A 17,559-nucleotide genomic window follows, 5' to 3' on the forward strand; every position below is an offset into this window, starting at 1 on the left:
ACCTCCTGCTCATTCGGATAAATGGTGCCCCGAGGCAGTACGATACACCTTTGGGTATACACCATAAACGCATGCATGTATAAGAGTATTCCATCCTTATGAAAATAAAAATTCATTCACACACACAAATCTGCATTCTTTTGCATAGAGAAATTATCCATATAAATAAAAATGTAATGTTCGTTTGTGGGATTAACATAACTCAAAAACCACTGGGTGAATTGTTGCCAAATTTGGCCACAAGACACCTACTAACCCAAGGAGTGACCATCACTCAATTTTTTTTGTCATTTGGGAGTTGTAGTTGCTGGGATTTATAGTTAACCTACAATCAAAGAGCATTCTGAACTCCACCGATGATGGAATTGAACTAAACGTGGCACACAGGCTCCCATGACCAACAGAAAACACTAGAAGGGTTTGTTGGGCATTGACCTTGAGTTTGGGAGTTGTAGTTCCCCTATCCAGAGAACACTGTGGACTCAAACAATGATGGATCTGAACCAAACTTGGCACGAACATTCCATATGTCCAAATATGAATACAGATGGAGTTTGGAGGAAATAGATCTTGACATTTGGGAGTTGTAGTTACTGGGATTTACAATCAAAGAACATTCTGAACCCCACCAACGACAGAATTGGGCCAAACTTCCCACACAGAACCCCCATGACCAACAGAAAATAGTTAAGGCCATTTAGTCTAACTCCCTTCACCAGGGCAAGAAAACATAATCAAAGCCCTCCTGACATCTAAAGAGCCATCCAGCCATAGATACAGATATATATGATTTACACACACAGATATAATATCATAGATTTGAAAGGGATCCCTAAAGAAGGACAATTATATGTTGCATGTTCCAGAGCAGGAAAACCAGACAATCTCCACATCAACACTGACAAAGAAACAGCTAGAAATACTATTTACCTACAAGAATAAAGAAATTATATATTAGAAACCAACACTTTCTCATTACTTTATTTTCCAGATCACCAGACTGGGCCACAGCAACGAGTGGCAGGGGATGGCTAGTATTCAATAAATTTGATTGGCTTTTCATGCTATTTCCTGAAGGATACTGGAGCACCTATATAAGTGTTTCTCAACCTGGGGGTTAGGATCCATGGAGAAGGGGTCGTGAGGGGTTGCTGAAGACAATCACAGTATTTTCTGTTGGTCATGGGAGTTCCGTGTGAGAAGTTTGGCCCTATTCTATCATTGGTCGGGTCCAGAATGCTCTTTGATTGTAGGTGAACTATAAATTCCCTCAACTACAACTCCCAAATGTCAAGGTCTGTTTTCACCAAATGCCACCAGTGTTCACATTTGGGCATATTGAGTATTTGTGCGAAGTTTGGTCCAGATCCATCATTGTTTGAGTCCACATTGCTCTCTGAATGTAGGTGAACAACAACTCCAAAACTCAAGATCAATGCCGAGCAAACCCTTCCAGTATTTTCTGTTGGTCGTGGGAGTTCTGTGTGCCAAGTTGGTTCAATTCAATTGTTGGTGGAGTTCAGAATGCTCTGTGATAACTATAGGTTAACTATAAATCCCAGCAACTACAACTCCCAAATGACAAACTCAATCCCCCACCTCAACCCCACCAGTATTCATATTGGGGCATATCAGGTATTTCTTCTAAATTTGGTATAGTAAATGAAAATGCATCCTGCATATCAGATATTTACATGACGATTCCTAACAGTAGCAAAATGACAGTTATGAAGTAGCAACGAAAATAATTTTATGGTTGGGGGTCACCCCAACATGAGGAACTGTAGTAAGAGGTCACGGTATTAGGAAAGTTGAGAACCACTGACCTATATCCTTTAGAATTCCTTGTTTTCTTAGTCAATATGAAGAAGCTCATTATAACTACCCTGCCACTAAATGTATGCAAGAACAAAAGCTTTGCCCATTCAGGTATCTGTAGAACTTTTCCTTGAGGTATCTAATTACACTTATTCTAAGCAAACCCATGGAAATGTCTTTAATCTACATAATTCCAAGAAAGAAAACTACCCAGCATTTACTTGAAACAAGCTGACTGATCAATCTATGCTTGCACAATCAGTTTTAAGTTGCTTCCAGGATACAGCCCATTATTATTGTTGACACACTGCATTTCTGCAGTCAGCTAGAAGTAACATTAGAACAGCATTCCTTGCTACATAATAAAGCTCATTCTTGTGGTCAAGATCCTTTGTTGTGTTTGCTGAGGACGCCTGTTCAGCAAAGTTAACCTGCCACTTTAATTCAAAGCTTCCCTTTCGCAGTTTCTGTATCTAACTACTTCTAAAATAGTTAGAAGTAGTTAGATACCGTTCACCATGCATAGTCTGGCTACCTTTCCTTCTTCCAATTTACTGAATATACTCGAGTATAAGCCTAGTTTTTCAGCCCTTTTTTTAGGCTGAAAAAGCCCCCCCCCCCTTGGCTTATACTCAAGTCAAGGTTATTTATTATTTTACTAATTTATTATTATTATTATTATTATTATTATTATTATTATTATTTCATTTATTATTTTATTCTATTTATTATTATTACATTTATCACATCAGTGAAAATTACAGAATAAATTATATAAAAGAAGAGAAACTACAAATGACTGAACTAAGTTCACATGGTTAGAGCAGAGATGCATCTGTAAGTAACACCCATGGCCAAGTTGTCATGGGGTTTGTGCTAATCCACAGGAGAAACAGACTATGATATGCAACACTTACACTGCTGCAATCTTGATGAACTTCTTGAGCAGGTGAGCCCTCTTCCCCAGTGACTCACAGAGCAGCACCTCGGTGGCCACCCAGTGCTGAACCTCGCTGCAACGCTGTAGCAGCAACTCCAGGTTGGCGGTCTCTCGTCGCCCTCGTTCTCCGTGGAACACATAGTCCACAAATTCCAACTACAACCGAGGACAGAAGAGAGAAAGTAAGTAGCTAGACCAGGGGTCCTCAAACTAAGGCCCGAGGGCCAGATACGGCCCTCCACGGTCATTTACCCAGCCCTCACTCAGGGTCCACCTAAGTCTGAAATGACTTGAAAGCACACAACAACAACAACAATCCTATCTAATCAGCCAAAAGCAGGCCCACACTTCACACTGAAAAACTAATAAGTTTATATTTGTTAAAATTGTTCTTCATTTTAATTATTGTATTGTTTTTAAGTGTTTTCTGCACGACAAATAAGATATGTGCAGTGTGCATAGGAATTCATTTCTTTCTTTTTTTTACAAATTATAATTTGGCCCTCCAACAATTTGAGGGACTGTGACTGGCCCTCTGTTTAAAAAGTTTGAGGATCCCTGAGTTAGAGTACTCTTCTCATGGCAGGTCTGAAGGTAAGAGACTCCCCTCCTTATCCTACAATATCAACCACCACATCAATCCATTTCATGGACAATAAATTGCTGCCTTTCTTATAGACTGAGGCCCTAGATCTCATTCAGATGGTAAACCCAAGATATTTTGCTGCTTGGGATAAATGTCACCTCCTTCCTGATTCCATATATACAGAAGCTGATTAGATTGTCTGTTGAATCTTACTTTAATGTGTATATGTGCCTTCAAGTTCCCTATTGACTTATTGTGGCCATATGAATTTGATAACGTTTTCTAAGAGAAGGACTACCCAGAAGTGGTTTTGCCAGTTCCTTTCTCTGAAATATAGTCTAATACAGTCTTTTCTCCTGTTATATGAGTGGTTCTCAACCTGTGGGTCCCCAGATGTTTTGGCCTTCAACTCCCAGAAATCCTAACAGCTGGTAAACTTGCTGGGAGTTGTAGGTCAAAAACATCTGGGGACCCCAGGTTGGGAACCATTGCGTTATACAGTCAGCCACCCTATTAATGATAATGGGAGCATAAAATCCCCACAAAATGGAGAAAAACTTGGATACAAAAAATATTATATTACATGTAATATTACTAATAATATTACGATATAGTGGTATGGTGCAATATAGCAATGTTTAATGCTGATATTGTACTATGCTAATAATATAATATATTGTATGTAATATATACTGCTCTGAGTCCCCTTTGGGGTGAGAAGGGTGGCATATAAATGTTGTAAATAAATAAATAAATACAAAAACACTATTATTTAACCTGAAGGAACACCTCACTAGGAATCTCTACTGCAACTCTGTGGTCATCTTCTGTGGTAGACAAACCATATTAATTAATGGGTTGTTGTAGGTTTTTTCGGGCTATATGGCCATGTTCTAGAGGCATTCTCTCCTGACGTTTTGCCTGCATCTGTGACAAGCATCCTCAGAGGTAGTGAGGTCCGTTGGAGCTAGGAAAATGGGTTTATATATCTGTGGAATGACCAGGGTGGGACAAAGGACTCTTGTCTGCTGGAGCTAGGTGTGAATGTCCCAACTGACCACCTTGATTAGCATTTGATGGCCTGGCAGTGCATGGAGCAATCTTTTGTTGAGAGGTGATTAGATGTCCCTGATTGTTTTCCCTCTGCTGTTTTGCTGTTTTAATTTTAGAGGTTTTTAATACTGGTAGCCAGATTTTGTTCATTTTCATGGTTTCCTCTTTTCTGTTGAAATTGTCCATATGCTTGTGGATTTCAATGGCTTCTCTGTGTAGTCTGAAATGGTGGTTGTTAGAGTGGTTCAGCACTGTTACCTCTGAGGATGCTTGCTATAGATGCAGGCGAAACGTCAGGAGAGAACGCCTCTAGAACATGGCCATATAGCCCGAAAAAACCTTCGAGAATACATATTAATTAAATTCACAAATAATCATATCTGGAAAAAAAAAAGAAAACTTGCAAACTCGGCGGGCCCAGTGTGGTAATAATTCTACTACACAGTGAAGACTTTTTAAAATATAGAAGAATTTTTGGTCATGTGAGACTGAAGGTGAAAACTGTAAGACTGTAAGCTGAAGGTGGAAAATGAGGCCAAGACCCACGGAACAATTGTCTCTCTGTTTCTGAAAGCTGATTGAAATGCTCAAGAATGACACATATAACAGTGTACATTTCAAAGTGCGTATGTTTATGTGAATGAGCTCTTGCAATCTTCCCATTCCACACAAAAACATAACAACCGTACTTAGACACTGAGGAAGGCAGTGTCCACAACTGAATCTGAGGACATTTTAGGGAATTTAGTACAGTTTGCCTGAAATACATACATAGACTAGTTGCATTGAGTAGCTGCTTCTACTTACTTTCCCTAACAAGAATCTACTGCCTGAAATAGTTACCTCACTCTGCTTAATGGGAGGTCCAGCTCTGGTCCAAGCTAAGACTTGAATATAGGACTCTTCAGAATGCTATTGAGTCAGGGTTTGGATTGTGGTGCTTATGATAGCTATTGGGCACTCCAGAAAACCTGGTTCTTAATTCTTACCTGAACTATGAAACACTCAAAAAATCTACTAGACCAGTTCTTATATCATCACCTACTTGGAGGCAGCTTCAGCTTTCTCACCTCATGAACGCAACGGAATAATTCCCAGTGGAAGGCTGTAAGGTGATTTGCCACATCTTCAGCCTCAACACGATGGATTTCTGTGTCACCTGGAGATACCTGGATTTCATCAGGGAGAGGGACCTAGACAATAGACCAAATTTGGTAGGAAGAAAAAAAATTAGAAGCATGAACTGAAATGGGTTGATATATTCATAATGCTTTTTTTTTTGTCGTGCCAGGAGCGATCTGAGAAACTGCAAGTCGCTTCTGGTGTGAGAGAATTGGCTGTCTGCAAGGACGTTGCCCAGGGGACGCCCAGATGATTTGATGTTTTTATCATCCTTGTGGGAGGCTTCTCTCATGTCCCCACATGAGGAGCTGGAGCTGATAGAGGGAGCTCATCCGCCTCTCCCCGGATTCGAACCTGCGACCTGTCGGTCTTCAGTCCTGACAGCACAGGGGTTTAACCCACTGCGCCACCGGGGGCTCCATTCATAATGCTCAGGGCAGAGAGAACTCTTTCTGACAACTGCAACCTTCTGAACCCATGGACAACCATAACAGCAACACAGGTTTCTTTCACACTGTCTGATTATAATATTGGGTTCCCACTTCTGCTATATGAAATATGTAGTTTAGGGGAAGGAAATTTAAAATTCTTAACCAGAGAGATCTGGTTCCTCATCAAACTGTAAATAATAACAATAACAATAATAATAATACTTTATTTGTACCCCGCCCTATCTCCCCTAGGGACTCAGGGCAGTTTCCAACAAAAGTAACAAAATTACAAACATTCAATGCCAAACACAGACCATGATAAACCAGATCAAAACAATGGATAAAACAATCTCAAAATCTATATAAATAAAAATGTAATGTTCGTTTGTGGGATTAACAACTGAAAAACCGCTGGACGAATTGCCGCCAAATTTGGCCACAAGATACCTACTAACCCAAGGAGTGTCCATCACTAAAAAAATGATTTTGTCATTTGGGAGTGCAGTTGTTGGGATTTATAGTTAACCTACAATCAAAGAGCATTCTGAATTCCACCAATGATGGAATTGAACCAAACGTGGCACACAGGACTCCCATGACCAACAGAAAACACTAGAAGGGTTTGGTAGGCATTGATCTTGAGTTTGGGAGTTGTAGTACATCTACATCCAGGGAGTACTGTGGACCAAACTTGGCACAAATATTCCATATGCCCAACTAGGAACATAGATAGAGCTTGGGGAAAATAGACTTTGACATTTGGGAGTTGTAGTTACTGGGATTTATAGTTCACCTACAAACAAAGAGCATTCTGGACCCCACGAACGACAGATTGGGGCAAACTTCCCACACAGAACACCTATGACCAATAGAAAATACTTAAGGCCATCCAGTCCAACTCCCTTCACCAGGGCAAGAAAACATAATCAAATACTGTTCACCCACAAGCATAAAGAAATTACATATATTAGAAACCAACACTTTCTCGTTACTTTATTTTCCAGATCACCAGACTGGGCCACAGCAACGCATGGCAGGGGACGGCTAGTAAACTTATAAAACGAAATAAAATAATGCATGATTGAGCTTAAATAAACATAACATAACCCATAACATACAATTTCCACAGGCTGAAGTAGGCATCCAATATCTAGGCGAGGATATATATATATATAGAGGGGTACTAGTCTTCCTCCTCTCCATATGTTAAGGTGCATAAATGAGTTTTTGAAAGCTTTTTAAAGGAGAGGAGGGGGGGCTGTTTTTTTTTTTTTAGGGAGAAAGTTCCAGAGCAGGAGGCAACCACAAAGAAGGCCCCTCTCTCGTTCCTACCAAACATGCTTGAGATGGGGGCGGGACTGAGAGGAGGACCTCCTCCATTGACAGCAGTGCTTGAGCTGGCTTGTATACAGAGATGCAGTTTTTCAAGTAGTCTGGACCATTTATGACTTTATAGGTAATGACCAGCACTTTGTATTTAGCCCAGAAGCAGATGGGTAGCCAACGGAGCTGCTGCAACATGGGAGTGAATCCCAGGATTCCACGGGATGCAACCACAGTCATTAAAATGAACTCACAGTGCTGTAATTGTATAAAGTCAATGTGACAAGAATGCAAATGCACACACCAATGACTAGACAGATATAGCACTCATATTACAGAAATGCAAACTAGGGTTCTGCTCTGTGAGCCAGGAGACTAATACAGAAAAGCAAAAGGTTGGACTTAGAGCTGACAAAAGTGACCTTTTTGGACTGCCCCAGAATTCCATTAGCCTCTCTGTCTGGATGATTTCAAGAGTTGCAAGTCCATAAAATCACAACTTTTAAAAGCTGAGGTCAGGAAGAAATAATTGACTCACCAGGGATGGAAAAGATTCCTTAGTGCAGGCAAAGAGATGGCTGTTTATCCCCAAGGTTGTGAAAACACACTCTTCATTGGGCTGTAGCACAGATTTCTCTGGCGTTTAAGAAAAAAAACAATAGTTAACAGAATGATCTGAGATGTCATGCACATTATCAGAAATTCCAAAAACATTTCCATTGGAGAATTTTGGTCAATAGCTTTTGGTTCAAAATTTGGGAGAATCTGGGAGAATTGTCTTTCCAACTCAAATTCATCTGCAGCTTAAGCTCCCCCCACACCCAACTTTCTGCTAAAGAATATAACTTGACTCACTTATTCAAGATATCTAGATATAAATGTCCATGGCACAATGTGTTTTGGGCCATGTAGAGACAGATTTCAGAATAGGAGCTCATGTTAGCCTGCGTCATCAAAACATCTTGGACAACTATAACTAAACTATTGGAAATCAGATCGCTGGATGATCCTACCTATAGCTTTGTATTTTAATTCTGGAATTTTTCCTGTTACTTAATTAAAAGATCTTCCAAACACATGGACTCAACTTCCTACCTCCACTCCCTGCCCCAGGCAAAACAAAAACCAGCTTGGAAAGGATGGTTTTCTAAACTTCGTGTGCTGAAATACCTGTCAATCATATTTAGTAGCAACTGTCCACCATATTTGTCCACCATACACTTTTAATTAATTGCTACACTCTCATTTATTCAGATTGCCCAAGTGAGTCTGAAATATCTGCAAATCCTAATATGGCTTTGTCAGAGCCAGGTAGAACCATTACTAACTTTTCCTATGCGTTTGCTTCTTTAATGACTTCCACTCAAGAAAAATGCGAGAAAAACCCACAAATAAAAATGCATTTTTTAAAAATCTGAGAGAATGCCTCTCTAGTAATTTCTAGGTCCTCCAGGAAGAGAAGGAGTTTCTGTTAATTTGTCCCCACACATTCCCTGTGAGACAGGTACCTCCTGATGATGCTACTGTCACCAGGATGAGAGCCTCTTCCCGTGAGGGCTGTTCATCAGAATACTGGAGCTTCTCTGTCACTGAAGAAAGGATGTCCTGCACAGAAGCCGAGAGGCGACTGCGAATTGTGACATAGGAGTGGTCGGGCATGTAGACACGGCAGAAAACTAGAAAAAGACAAGGCAAGATAAGGCTGAGGCATGGGATCTTAGTGGAATTAAACCAGTGATGGTTTAATTCCTACTAATATCAATATCTTCCTATATCTGACTGTGGTTAGACACTGGGTGTCAGAATATCAACAAATGAAATATGGAGAGAAGTTGAAATAGTAGGGATCTTGTAGCATTGATTGGTTATTGCTAGATTGATATTTTAGATTGTGTCTTGAATTTTGAACCTTGTTCTTTCTATGTTGTACACCGCTGTGAGTCGCCCCCGGGCTGAGAACAGCGGTATATAAGCAAAGTAAATAAATAAATAAATTGATGGAGACATAATAGAATCCAGTCTCCTCTCATTTTCAAAGCTTTGAAGTGCTTTCCGGATTCACACCAATACCAGCAACACTTGTGAGAAGTGGTGGCCTTCCCTCACTGATAAAAGTTCAGGTACCTTTACTATCATATCAGAATTAGAGACTGAAGTGTTATAATATGCTTTATGTTGGGCTGCCCCCACTAACCCCTCAGAAGCTTCATCAGGCACAAAATGTTGGCCCAGCAGAGCTTGGTAAAGTTACTTTTTTTTACTATAACCCCCCAAATCCCCCAATCAGCATGCCCACTGGGAGTTACTCCAAAGAAGTAACTTTGCCAAGCTCTGGCTCAGTTTCTGATGGTAGAAGGTTAAACCCTATTGGTTTGGTCCTGACAGGATCTTATTTTTATGTTTCAGGAAGGTGATACTGGAAACTGAAGGTGGCTCATAAAATCCTGCCCAGTCAAGGTCCAGCACCCTTAAACAGCATCCCTCCATCACAGTTGTCTTGCCAAGATCAACAGTAGTATTATTATTTATACTCTGCTTTTTCTCTCTTAAAGCAACTTACAGTAAAACCAATACAATACAACACGAAAATCCTTCTAGAATTTTGACTGTCAAAAAGGACTTGAAGGCAAACAGCGACAATTTATACATAATATTTTTAAAAAATAATTTTATTGTGGTTTTTTACAGTGAAGTTTTAAATAGTTTTTTAAAAAGAAAGAAAGATATAACAAAAATAATCTAAAAAGATTTGGGTAGAGAGAAAAATACAAGGAGGAAGAAAAAGGAAAGAAAAAAAATATACGCATAAATTATTGTTGTTGGATTTTTTTATACATAATTTTTATACATAATATTTTGATGACTCCATTTCATATATGCTACTTGACACCTTGTTCCAGTATTTTTTCAACATTTCTCTTTTCTGCAGATGTCCCAATTCCTAATGTCCTTTGTTTAGGAAAATTATATCCTTGCATCTCTCTGTAATTTATTTACCATATCTATTTACCATATTTATACCCCGCCCTTCTCACCCCGAAGGTCGTGTAAGGTCGGCAAGGGGGAAAACCTGTTTGAAATGGTCATGGAGAACTACGACCTAATGTTGCAGCCAGTATTCAGCTATGAATAGTCTGAATCCTACATGTTTTTACCCATCGAAAACATAATGTTGGCAGACAACGAAAGAGATTTAAAGATGGGCTTAGAGATAACCTTAAAAATGTGGTATAAACACCAATAAATGGGAAGCTGTTATCAACAATGCAATGGATTTTGAAGAGCCACAAATACAGAGCAAAAATGCAGGAAAGGGAAGGTGCATCAAACAAACCCTTGTCCATCTGGACATCAATGTCCTCATTGTGAAAGACCACGTGGATTCAGAATAAGTCTCCACAGTCATTTACGGGCCCACTATTAAGACTCTACTCTTGGAAGACAATCAAGAGTGATCGCTTATAGATAGACCATTCCCACTGCTGCTTTAATACTTACTTTCATCTGACCCACGAAAAGCAACCCGTGTCTGAAGGCAGGAATCAATGCGCCGGAAATGCCTGAAGAGGGGTTTGACCTGTTTGCTGGGAGGATGGCTTTCTTCAGTCACCCTGTAGACAGAAGGCAAGGTTTAGAAGTCAGAAGATGAGGGGGTCACTCCAGCTGCAAAATGAATCATGGTTTCCGAGAATCATGAAATTAATATAGTTTTGAGAAAATTATAGCCTCCAAAATTTCACAGATGAAATCTGCGCGCACCCCATCTCCACCATAAATACACAAAACAGTGGATAGAAAACACAATTACGGATTGTAAAGAAAGCCAGGAAATATGTAGCCAAATAAACTCATATTGAAAACAAGATGAACCATAGAATCATAGAGTTGGAAGAGACCTTGTGCGCCATCCATTTCAAACCCCTACCACGAAGCAGGAAAATTGCATTCAAAGCACACCTGACAGATGGCCATCCAGCCTGTGCTTAAAAGACTCAAAAGAAGGAGCCTCCACCACACTCTGGGGCAGAGTTCCACTGCTGAACAGGTCTCACAATCAGGAAGTTCTTCCTGATGTTCAGATGGAATCTCCTTTCTTGTAGTTTGAAGCCATTTTTCCATTTTCTTAGGGACCTCATCACACTAAAGAATGAATCTATTTTAAATCCGGTAGCTGCCTCCTGCAGAATTCTGTCGATGTTGACTTTTGTGGAGAGGAGGCTGCCAAGGTAGTGGAAATGGTCAACATTTTCTAACGTTACACCCTTAAGCTGTATTTCTGGGCTTGCAGAGGGAATGGGTGGTGCCTGCTGAAAGATAACTTTGCTTTTCTCAATGTTGAGTGAGAGGCCAAGCTTTTCATATGCTTTTGCAAAGGTGTTTATGGAGTGGCTTGTAGGTCTTCTTCTGAATGAGCACAGATTACATTATCATCAGCATACTGGAGTTCTATAAAAGACATTGTTGTGACCTTGGTTTTGGCTTTCAGTCTGCTGAAGTGAAATAGCTTGCCATCTGTTCGATAGATGATTTCCACCCTGGTAGGAAGGTTCCCATTAACAGGGTGCAGCATCACAGCGATGAAGTTGTAAAATAAGGTTGGGAATATTATAGATATTCTTATAAAGTTAGTTGCTTCTCTGTGTTTCAAGCTGTTTTTACTAAACGGCTGTTATTTAAGGCATGTGTGTAGTCATTTTCTGTATTCTGAAGTTGCCACCAATGTTTTAGGTGGTAAAGTGACAGAAATAAAAACACCCCCACCACTGAGGCACTTGGTCTTTTCTTTCGCAGGTCTTGTTATTCTTCCATTTTCTAGCCCTCTGCAGCACAACAACATTAACACCTTACTTGGTTCAGTACACACGATTGTAGCAGTATTATTCCACTTTAACTACGCAGCTTCCTACAGCATCCTAGGATTTGCAGTTGAGGGAGGTGCATGAAGAATTGTCATTCAGTGAACTCCAGGACCTCACCAAACTACAAACAGACAGGATTCCAAAGGATGCAGTCAGGGCAGTTCAAGGGCAATCATGGTGCTATACTTGTGCAATGTGAATAAGTCCAAGGAAAGCAAATTCTAAGCTCCCACCACTGTCATCACCACCCAACTGCTTCTTTACTACAAGGATGGGAATGATGTGTCCCTCCCTGTGTGGGAGGAAAGCAGACTCAGGAAAGAACAAGGCTGGTATGCATCCATACCATTAAAGATACAGCTAGACTGCTTAGTTTGCAACCTTTTATCGTCTTCAATTTAAATCACAAATTCCCTGCCACAGTTCAGAAGCACAGTCATTAGTAGCATAAGTTACAAGCAGGAAGAATCTAGCTGTGATCTCTGTCTCCTATTAATTTGCCTTCTGAAAGCCACTATGTCTGTGTACCAGCTTCCATATTTAATATCTAACTAATACTATTAATTTACCAAGGGTTGGAGTAGACAGGCACATTGTTGTAGACTGGGTGGCAGGATTGCTGTTGTCTGGGTGATAGAAAGGGTAAGCATAATTGCCATTATTTCAATTTTAAGGGCTAGACTCATTGACAAATGTTGTTGTGAGCCTTCAAGTTGCTTCTGATCTATTGACACTATCACTAGATTCCAATGCTAAGAGGGAAATCAAACCCTAGTTTCTAAAATTGTAGTAGCTCACTGGAGGGAAGAATATTAGAGGCAAAGAGGAACTTTGGCCACATAATGAGAAGACAGGAAAGCTTGGAGAAGATAATGGAAGGAAAAAGGAAGAGGGGTCAACCAAGGGCAAAATGGATGGATAGTATCCTTGAAGTGACTGGCTTGACTTTGAAGGAGCTGGGGGTGGCCACAGACAACCGGAAGCTCTGGCGTGGGCTGGTCCATGAGGTTACGAAGAGTCGGAAGTGACTGAATGAATAAACAACAAGTCCAATGCTCAAAACACTACAGATGGTATGACTGAGAGATTGGAAAATTGAAGGCTGTTCTCCCAGTGCTGTTTCTTTTTGTATTCACACAAGTTCGAAGATAGGACACCCGGTGGCGCAGTGGGTTAAACCCCTGTGCTGGTAGGACTGAAGACCGACAGGTCGCAGGTTTGAATCCGGGAGAGCGTGGATGAGCTCCCTCTATCAGCTCCAGCTCCCCATTGCGGGGATATGAGAGACACCTCCCACAAGGATGGTAAAACATCCAAACATCCGGGTGTCCCTTGGGCAACGTCCTTGCAGACGGCCAATTCGCTCACACTAGAAGCGACTTGCAGTTTTTTTAAGTTGCTCCTGACATGACAAAAAAAAAAAAGCTTGAAGATTTGATTCCCAATTTTCAGTTCTAGGAAGTTAGAACTCTTTTCTCTCTCGCATTTTTAAAAAGGAGCTTTAAATTAGTAAACCTCATCAACATAATTAATATAATTAATGTTAATGCTTCATCAACATTATTAATTTAGCTAAAAGAGTACTGCAGGAGATTGCCAAGATAGCTTAAGTTCTGCAGTCTGCATTTGCACATTTTACTCACTTAAGTTCAACTGTCTCCACAAGCTGATGCAGCTTCAAAATTTCTTCTTCCAGTTTCTGGTAGAGAGAGGAGTCCTTCATGATGAGCAGATAAAGATCCTGGGAGACAAAAGAAAGCTAGATGGGCCATGAACGTCCTGACAACAACCAGGGGGGCACCTCACTTCGTTAATGATCACTTAAACCACTTGGTATTGCATCTAAAGAAGTGGTTTCATAGCTGCAAAATTTCATGTGATAATAGAGATCAAGTACATTTGCTGGGGTTAGGAGCATAGTTTCCATGAAGTGAAAAATGGTAAATAAATGAATTTGTAATTTTTTAACCTGAGAGAACTTTTCTCTAAGAATGGATAGAATAAAAGCTTGCAATCTGACATTTGTTTTTTTAACATGTTTTGAGTTCTCGCAAGAGTAAGTTTAGGAGGCCCCAGAGTACCTTGATGATTTTGCCTGCTTTCTCCTCCTCCTGCAAGATCCCTTTGTACGTCTCAAGGAAGTGCAGCAAAATAACCAAAACCGCTCGCTTCCGGTGCATGGCCTCACCTTCTTTCCAACAGGATGGCGAAGGGATTGTCGATGCTGTCATGAAGGTGGCCACAGGGAGGTCAAGGACAAATCATGAAGTTAGATTTTAGATGGCAATGGTTTGGAAGACAGGATAGCCAAGCGTCATGATATGGCATACATGAGCAAAGCATAATGCTTCAGATGTCGCTGGATTACAACCTGCAGCATTCCTCACCACTGGGTAGGCTGATTAAGGCTGCTGGATGTTGCAGTCTAACAACTTCTGGAGGGCCATATGATTTAAATCCCTGCAGTGTGAGATAAAGTGGGATGAATCTGCTCCCACGTAGCAAGACCAGTACAGAATAACAGGTCTGGAAAAGAGACTAAGGGAGCATCTATACCGTAGAATTAATTCAGCTTGAGTCCATTTTAACTAACACAACTCAGAGCCCCCAATGGCACAATGGGTTAAACCAGGGGTCCTCAAACTAAGGCCCTCCAAGGTCATTTACTAAATGTGGTCCTCCAAGGTCATTTACCCGACCATCGCTCAGGATCAACCTAAATCTGAAATGACTTGAAAGCACACAATAACAACAATCCTATCTCATCAGCCAAAAGTAGGCCCACACTTCCCATTGAAATACTAAGAAGTTTATATTTGTTAAAATTGTTCTTCATTTTTAATTATTGTATTGTTTTTAAGTGTCTTTTGCACTACAAATAAGATATGTGCAGTGTGCATAGGAATTCATTCATGTTTTTTTCAAATTATAATCCGACCCTCCAACAGTTTGATAGACTTTGACCTGGCCCTCTGTTTAAAAAGTTTGAGTAACCCTGGGTTAAACCCTTGTGCTGGCAGGACTGCTGACCAAAAGGTCGACGGTTCAAATCTAGGAAGCGGGGTGAGCTCCTGTCTGTCAGCTCCAGCTTCTCATGTGGAGACATGAGTTCGCACAGGATGGTAAAACATTCAGGCGTCCCCTGTGCAACACCCTTACAGAGGGCCAATTCTCTCACACCAGAAGCACCTTGCAGTTTCTCAAGTTGCTCCTGACACAAACCAAAAAGCTCATAGTTATGGAATCATAGGAGCTGTAATTTTATTAGGTCTCCAGCCTTCTCTGACAAAGAGTACTAGAGCATCACTAAACTACATTTCTTAGAATGCCATAGCATTGAGCAATTGCAGTCAAAGTTGTGTTGAAGTGTATTAATTCTGCCATGTAGATGCACACTAAAAGGATATCAATCCCCTTTAATGATTATTTCCTTTCAATCCCTAATCACCAAAAAATTATGGACCTTGGTATCTGGTGAATAATCTGAGAATTCCAGTTGAGTTCAGCAACAAATATGAACCACCAGAAAATCGAAGTTTAAGCTATTCTGTTTCCTGGAGAATGCTAAGCTAAATACTTTCTCCAAGTCCTACCTGTTTTTCTTCTTGTTATCTTAACAAGGTCTTTGTTAATGGTCTGAATACATGGTAGGGGATGAAAATGTAAACTAAAACAGCAATAACTGTCCATAAGATGTCATCTTCAAAAAATCCAAGTGTATCTAATTCCAGGGAAACAAAAAAAAAAGAAAAAAAGAAAAAGAAAGCCAGTTTCTAGACTGTGCAAAAATGATAGAGAGGCAGAAACAGCTGAAATTGGTAATGCAAGTAGACATCTAAAAATGCTTTAAGTTGGACATATGGGTATGTATATGTATAAAAGCTGTAGGAATCACATAATATAACATTCCACATCTTTCCATCTACCAGTATCCATATTTTTGGCAACTGGGAGTGCTGTTAATTCAGGGCTCTTCAACACAGTCATATAACCCAGAATATCAAGGCAGGAAATCCCACAATGAACTGGGTTAATGTATATGTTTATTTTAGTATATGTCTGTTGATATGGCATCAAATTGCCGCCAATTGTAAAGCCGCTCTGAGTCCCCTTCGGGGTGAGATGGGCAGGATATAAATATAATAATAAAAAATAATAATCTGAGTCATATATTCCAGTTCAAAGCAGATATTGTGGGATTCTGTATCTTGATATTTTGGGTTATATGGCTGTGTGGAAGGGAGAGAGACTATTGTTGCCTGTTTTCTGAAATTACCAAAGTTCACCAAGGTTGCAAGTTTTTCAGTGAGTTACATTAAACAAAGCAGAATTTACTTCTGAGAAAACATTACCCGGATTTCCTTTTGAATTCTCCAGTAAATTAGATTAGGTCACTTATTTTCAACCTTTGGCCCTCCAGCTGCTCTGGCCTTCAATTCCCAGAATCACTTGTCAAACAAAGCCCAGAGTCGGAAATTCTGGGCATAGAAATTCAAAACCAAAGGTTGAGGATCCCTGGGTTAGATTGAAATCTGCTTAGTGAAATAAACTGGATCAGGCACATTTTTGTACAGTTTTCTGTGTATTCTTTGTGTACCTATCCACTTCGCTTGAATTCTTATATCTCACTATTGACATTTCTCTTTGGAGTTCAAGGAAGCACAGAAAAGCATCAACTAATTTGACAAATTAGGGTTAGGACTAAATTAGGACCAAGGGTTTAATCTTTCATAGTAATCTGTAAAGATGATTTGTTGTAGACATGATAAGGTAAAGGTAGTCCCCTGACATTAAGTCCAGTCATGTCTGACTCTGGGGTGTGGTGCTCATCTCCATTTCTAAGCCGAAGAGCCAGCGTTGTCCATAGACACCTCCAAGGTCATGTGGCCGGCATGACTGCATGGAGCGCCGTTACCTTCCCGCCGGAGCGGTACCTATTGATCTACTCACATTTGCATGTTTTCGAACTGCTAGGTTGGCAGAAGCTAGGGCTGACAGCGGAAGCTCACGCCGCTCCCCGGAATCGAACCTGTGACCTTTCGATCAACAAGCTCAGCAGCTCAGTGCTTTAACCCACTGTGCCACCGGGGGCCCCTTTTGTAGACATGATAGCCATGTATAAATATTTGAGAGGAAGTCATAGGGAGGAGGGAGCGAACTTGTTTTCTGCTGCCCTGGAGACTAGGGCGCGGAGCAATGGCTTCAAACTACAAGAAAGGAGATTCCACCTGAACATTAGGAAGAACTTCCTGACTGTGAGAGCTGTTCAGCAGTGGAACTCTCTGCCCCAGAGTGTGGTAGAGGCTCTTTCTTTGGAAGCTTTTAAACAGAAGCTGGATGGCCATCTATTGGGGGTGCTTTGAATGTAATTTACCTGCTTCTTGGCAGGTGGTTGGACTAGATAGCCCATGAGGTCTCTTCTAATTC

General features: G+C 40.6%; 1 protein-coding gene across 1 annotated transcript in view; it reads right to left on the reverse strand.

Moving 5' to 3' along the window:
* The window catches only part of RAPGEFL1 (Rap guanine nucleotide exchange factor like 1), a 102,179-nt gene that overhangs the window by 25,997 nt on the left and 58,623 nt on the right, over window positions 1–17,559 (reverse strand). Inside the window, exons 3-9 of the mRNA XM_060781042.2 lie at window positions 14,214–14,367; window positions 13,776–13,873; window positions 10,772–10,884; window positions 8,782–8,949; window positions 7,812–7,909; window positions 5,468–5,590; window positions 2,736–2,914 (exon numbers count right to left, since the gene is read on the reverse strand). Of these exons, the coding sequence (XP_060637025.2) occupies window positions 2,736–2,914; window positions 5,468–5,590; window positions 7,812–7,909; window positions 8,782–8,949; window positions 10,772–10,884; window positions 13,776–13,873; window positions 14,214–14,367 (933 nt within the window). The remainder of the gene's footprint in view (window positions 1–2,735; window positions 2,915–5,467; window positions 5,591–7,811; window positions 7,910–8,781; window positions 8,950–10,771; window positions 10,885–13,775; window positions 13,874–14,213; window positions 14,368–17,559) is intronic.

This window comes from Anolis sagrei, chromosome 6, assembly GCF_037176765.1.
Source record: "Anolis sagrei isolate rAnoSag1 chromosome 6, rAnoSag1.mat, whole genome shotgun sequence".
In the NCBI taxonomy this organism is placed as follows: domain Eukaryota; kingdom Metazoa; phylum Chordata; class Lepidosauria; order Squamata; family Dactyloidae; genus Anolis; species Anolis sagrei.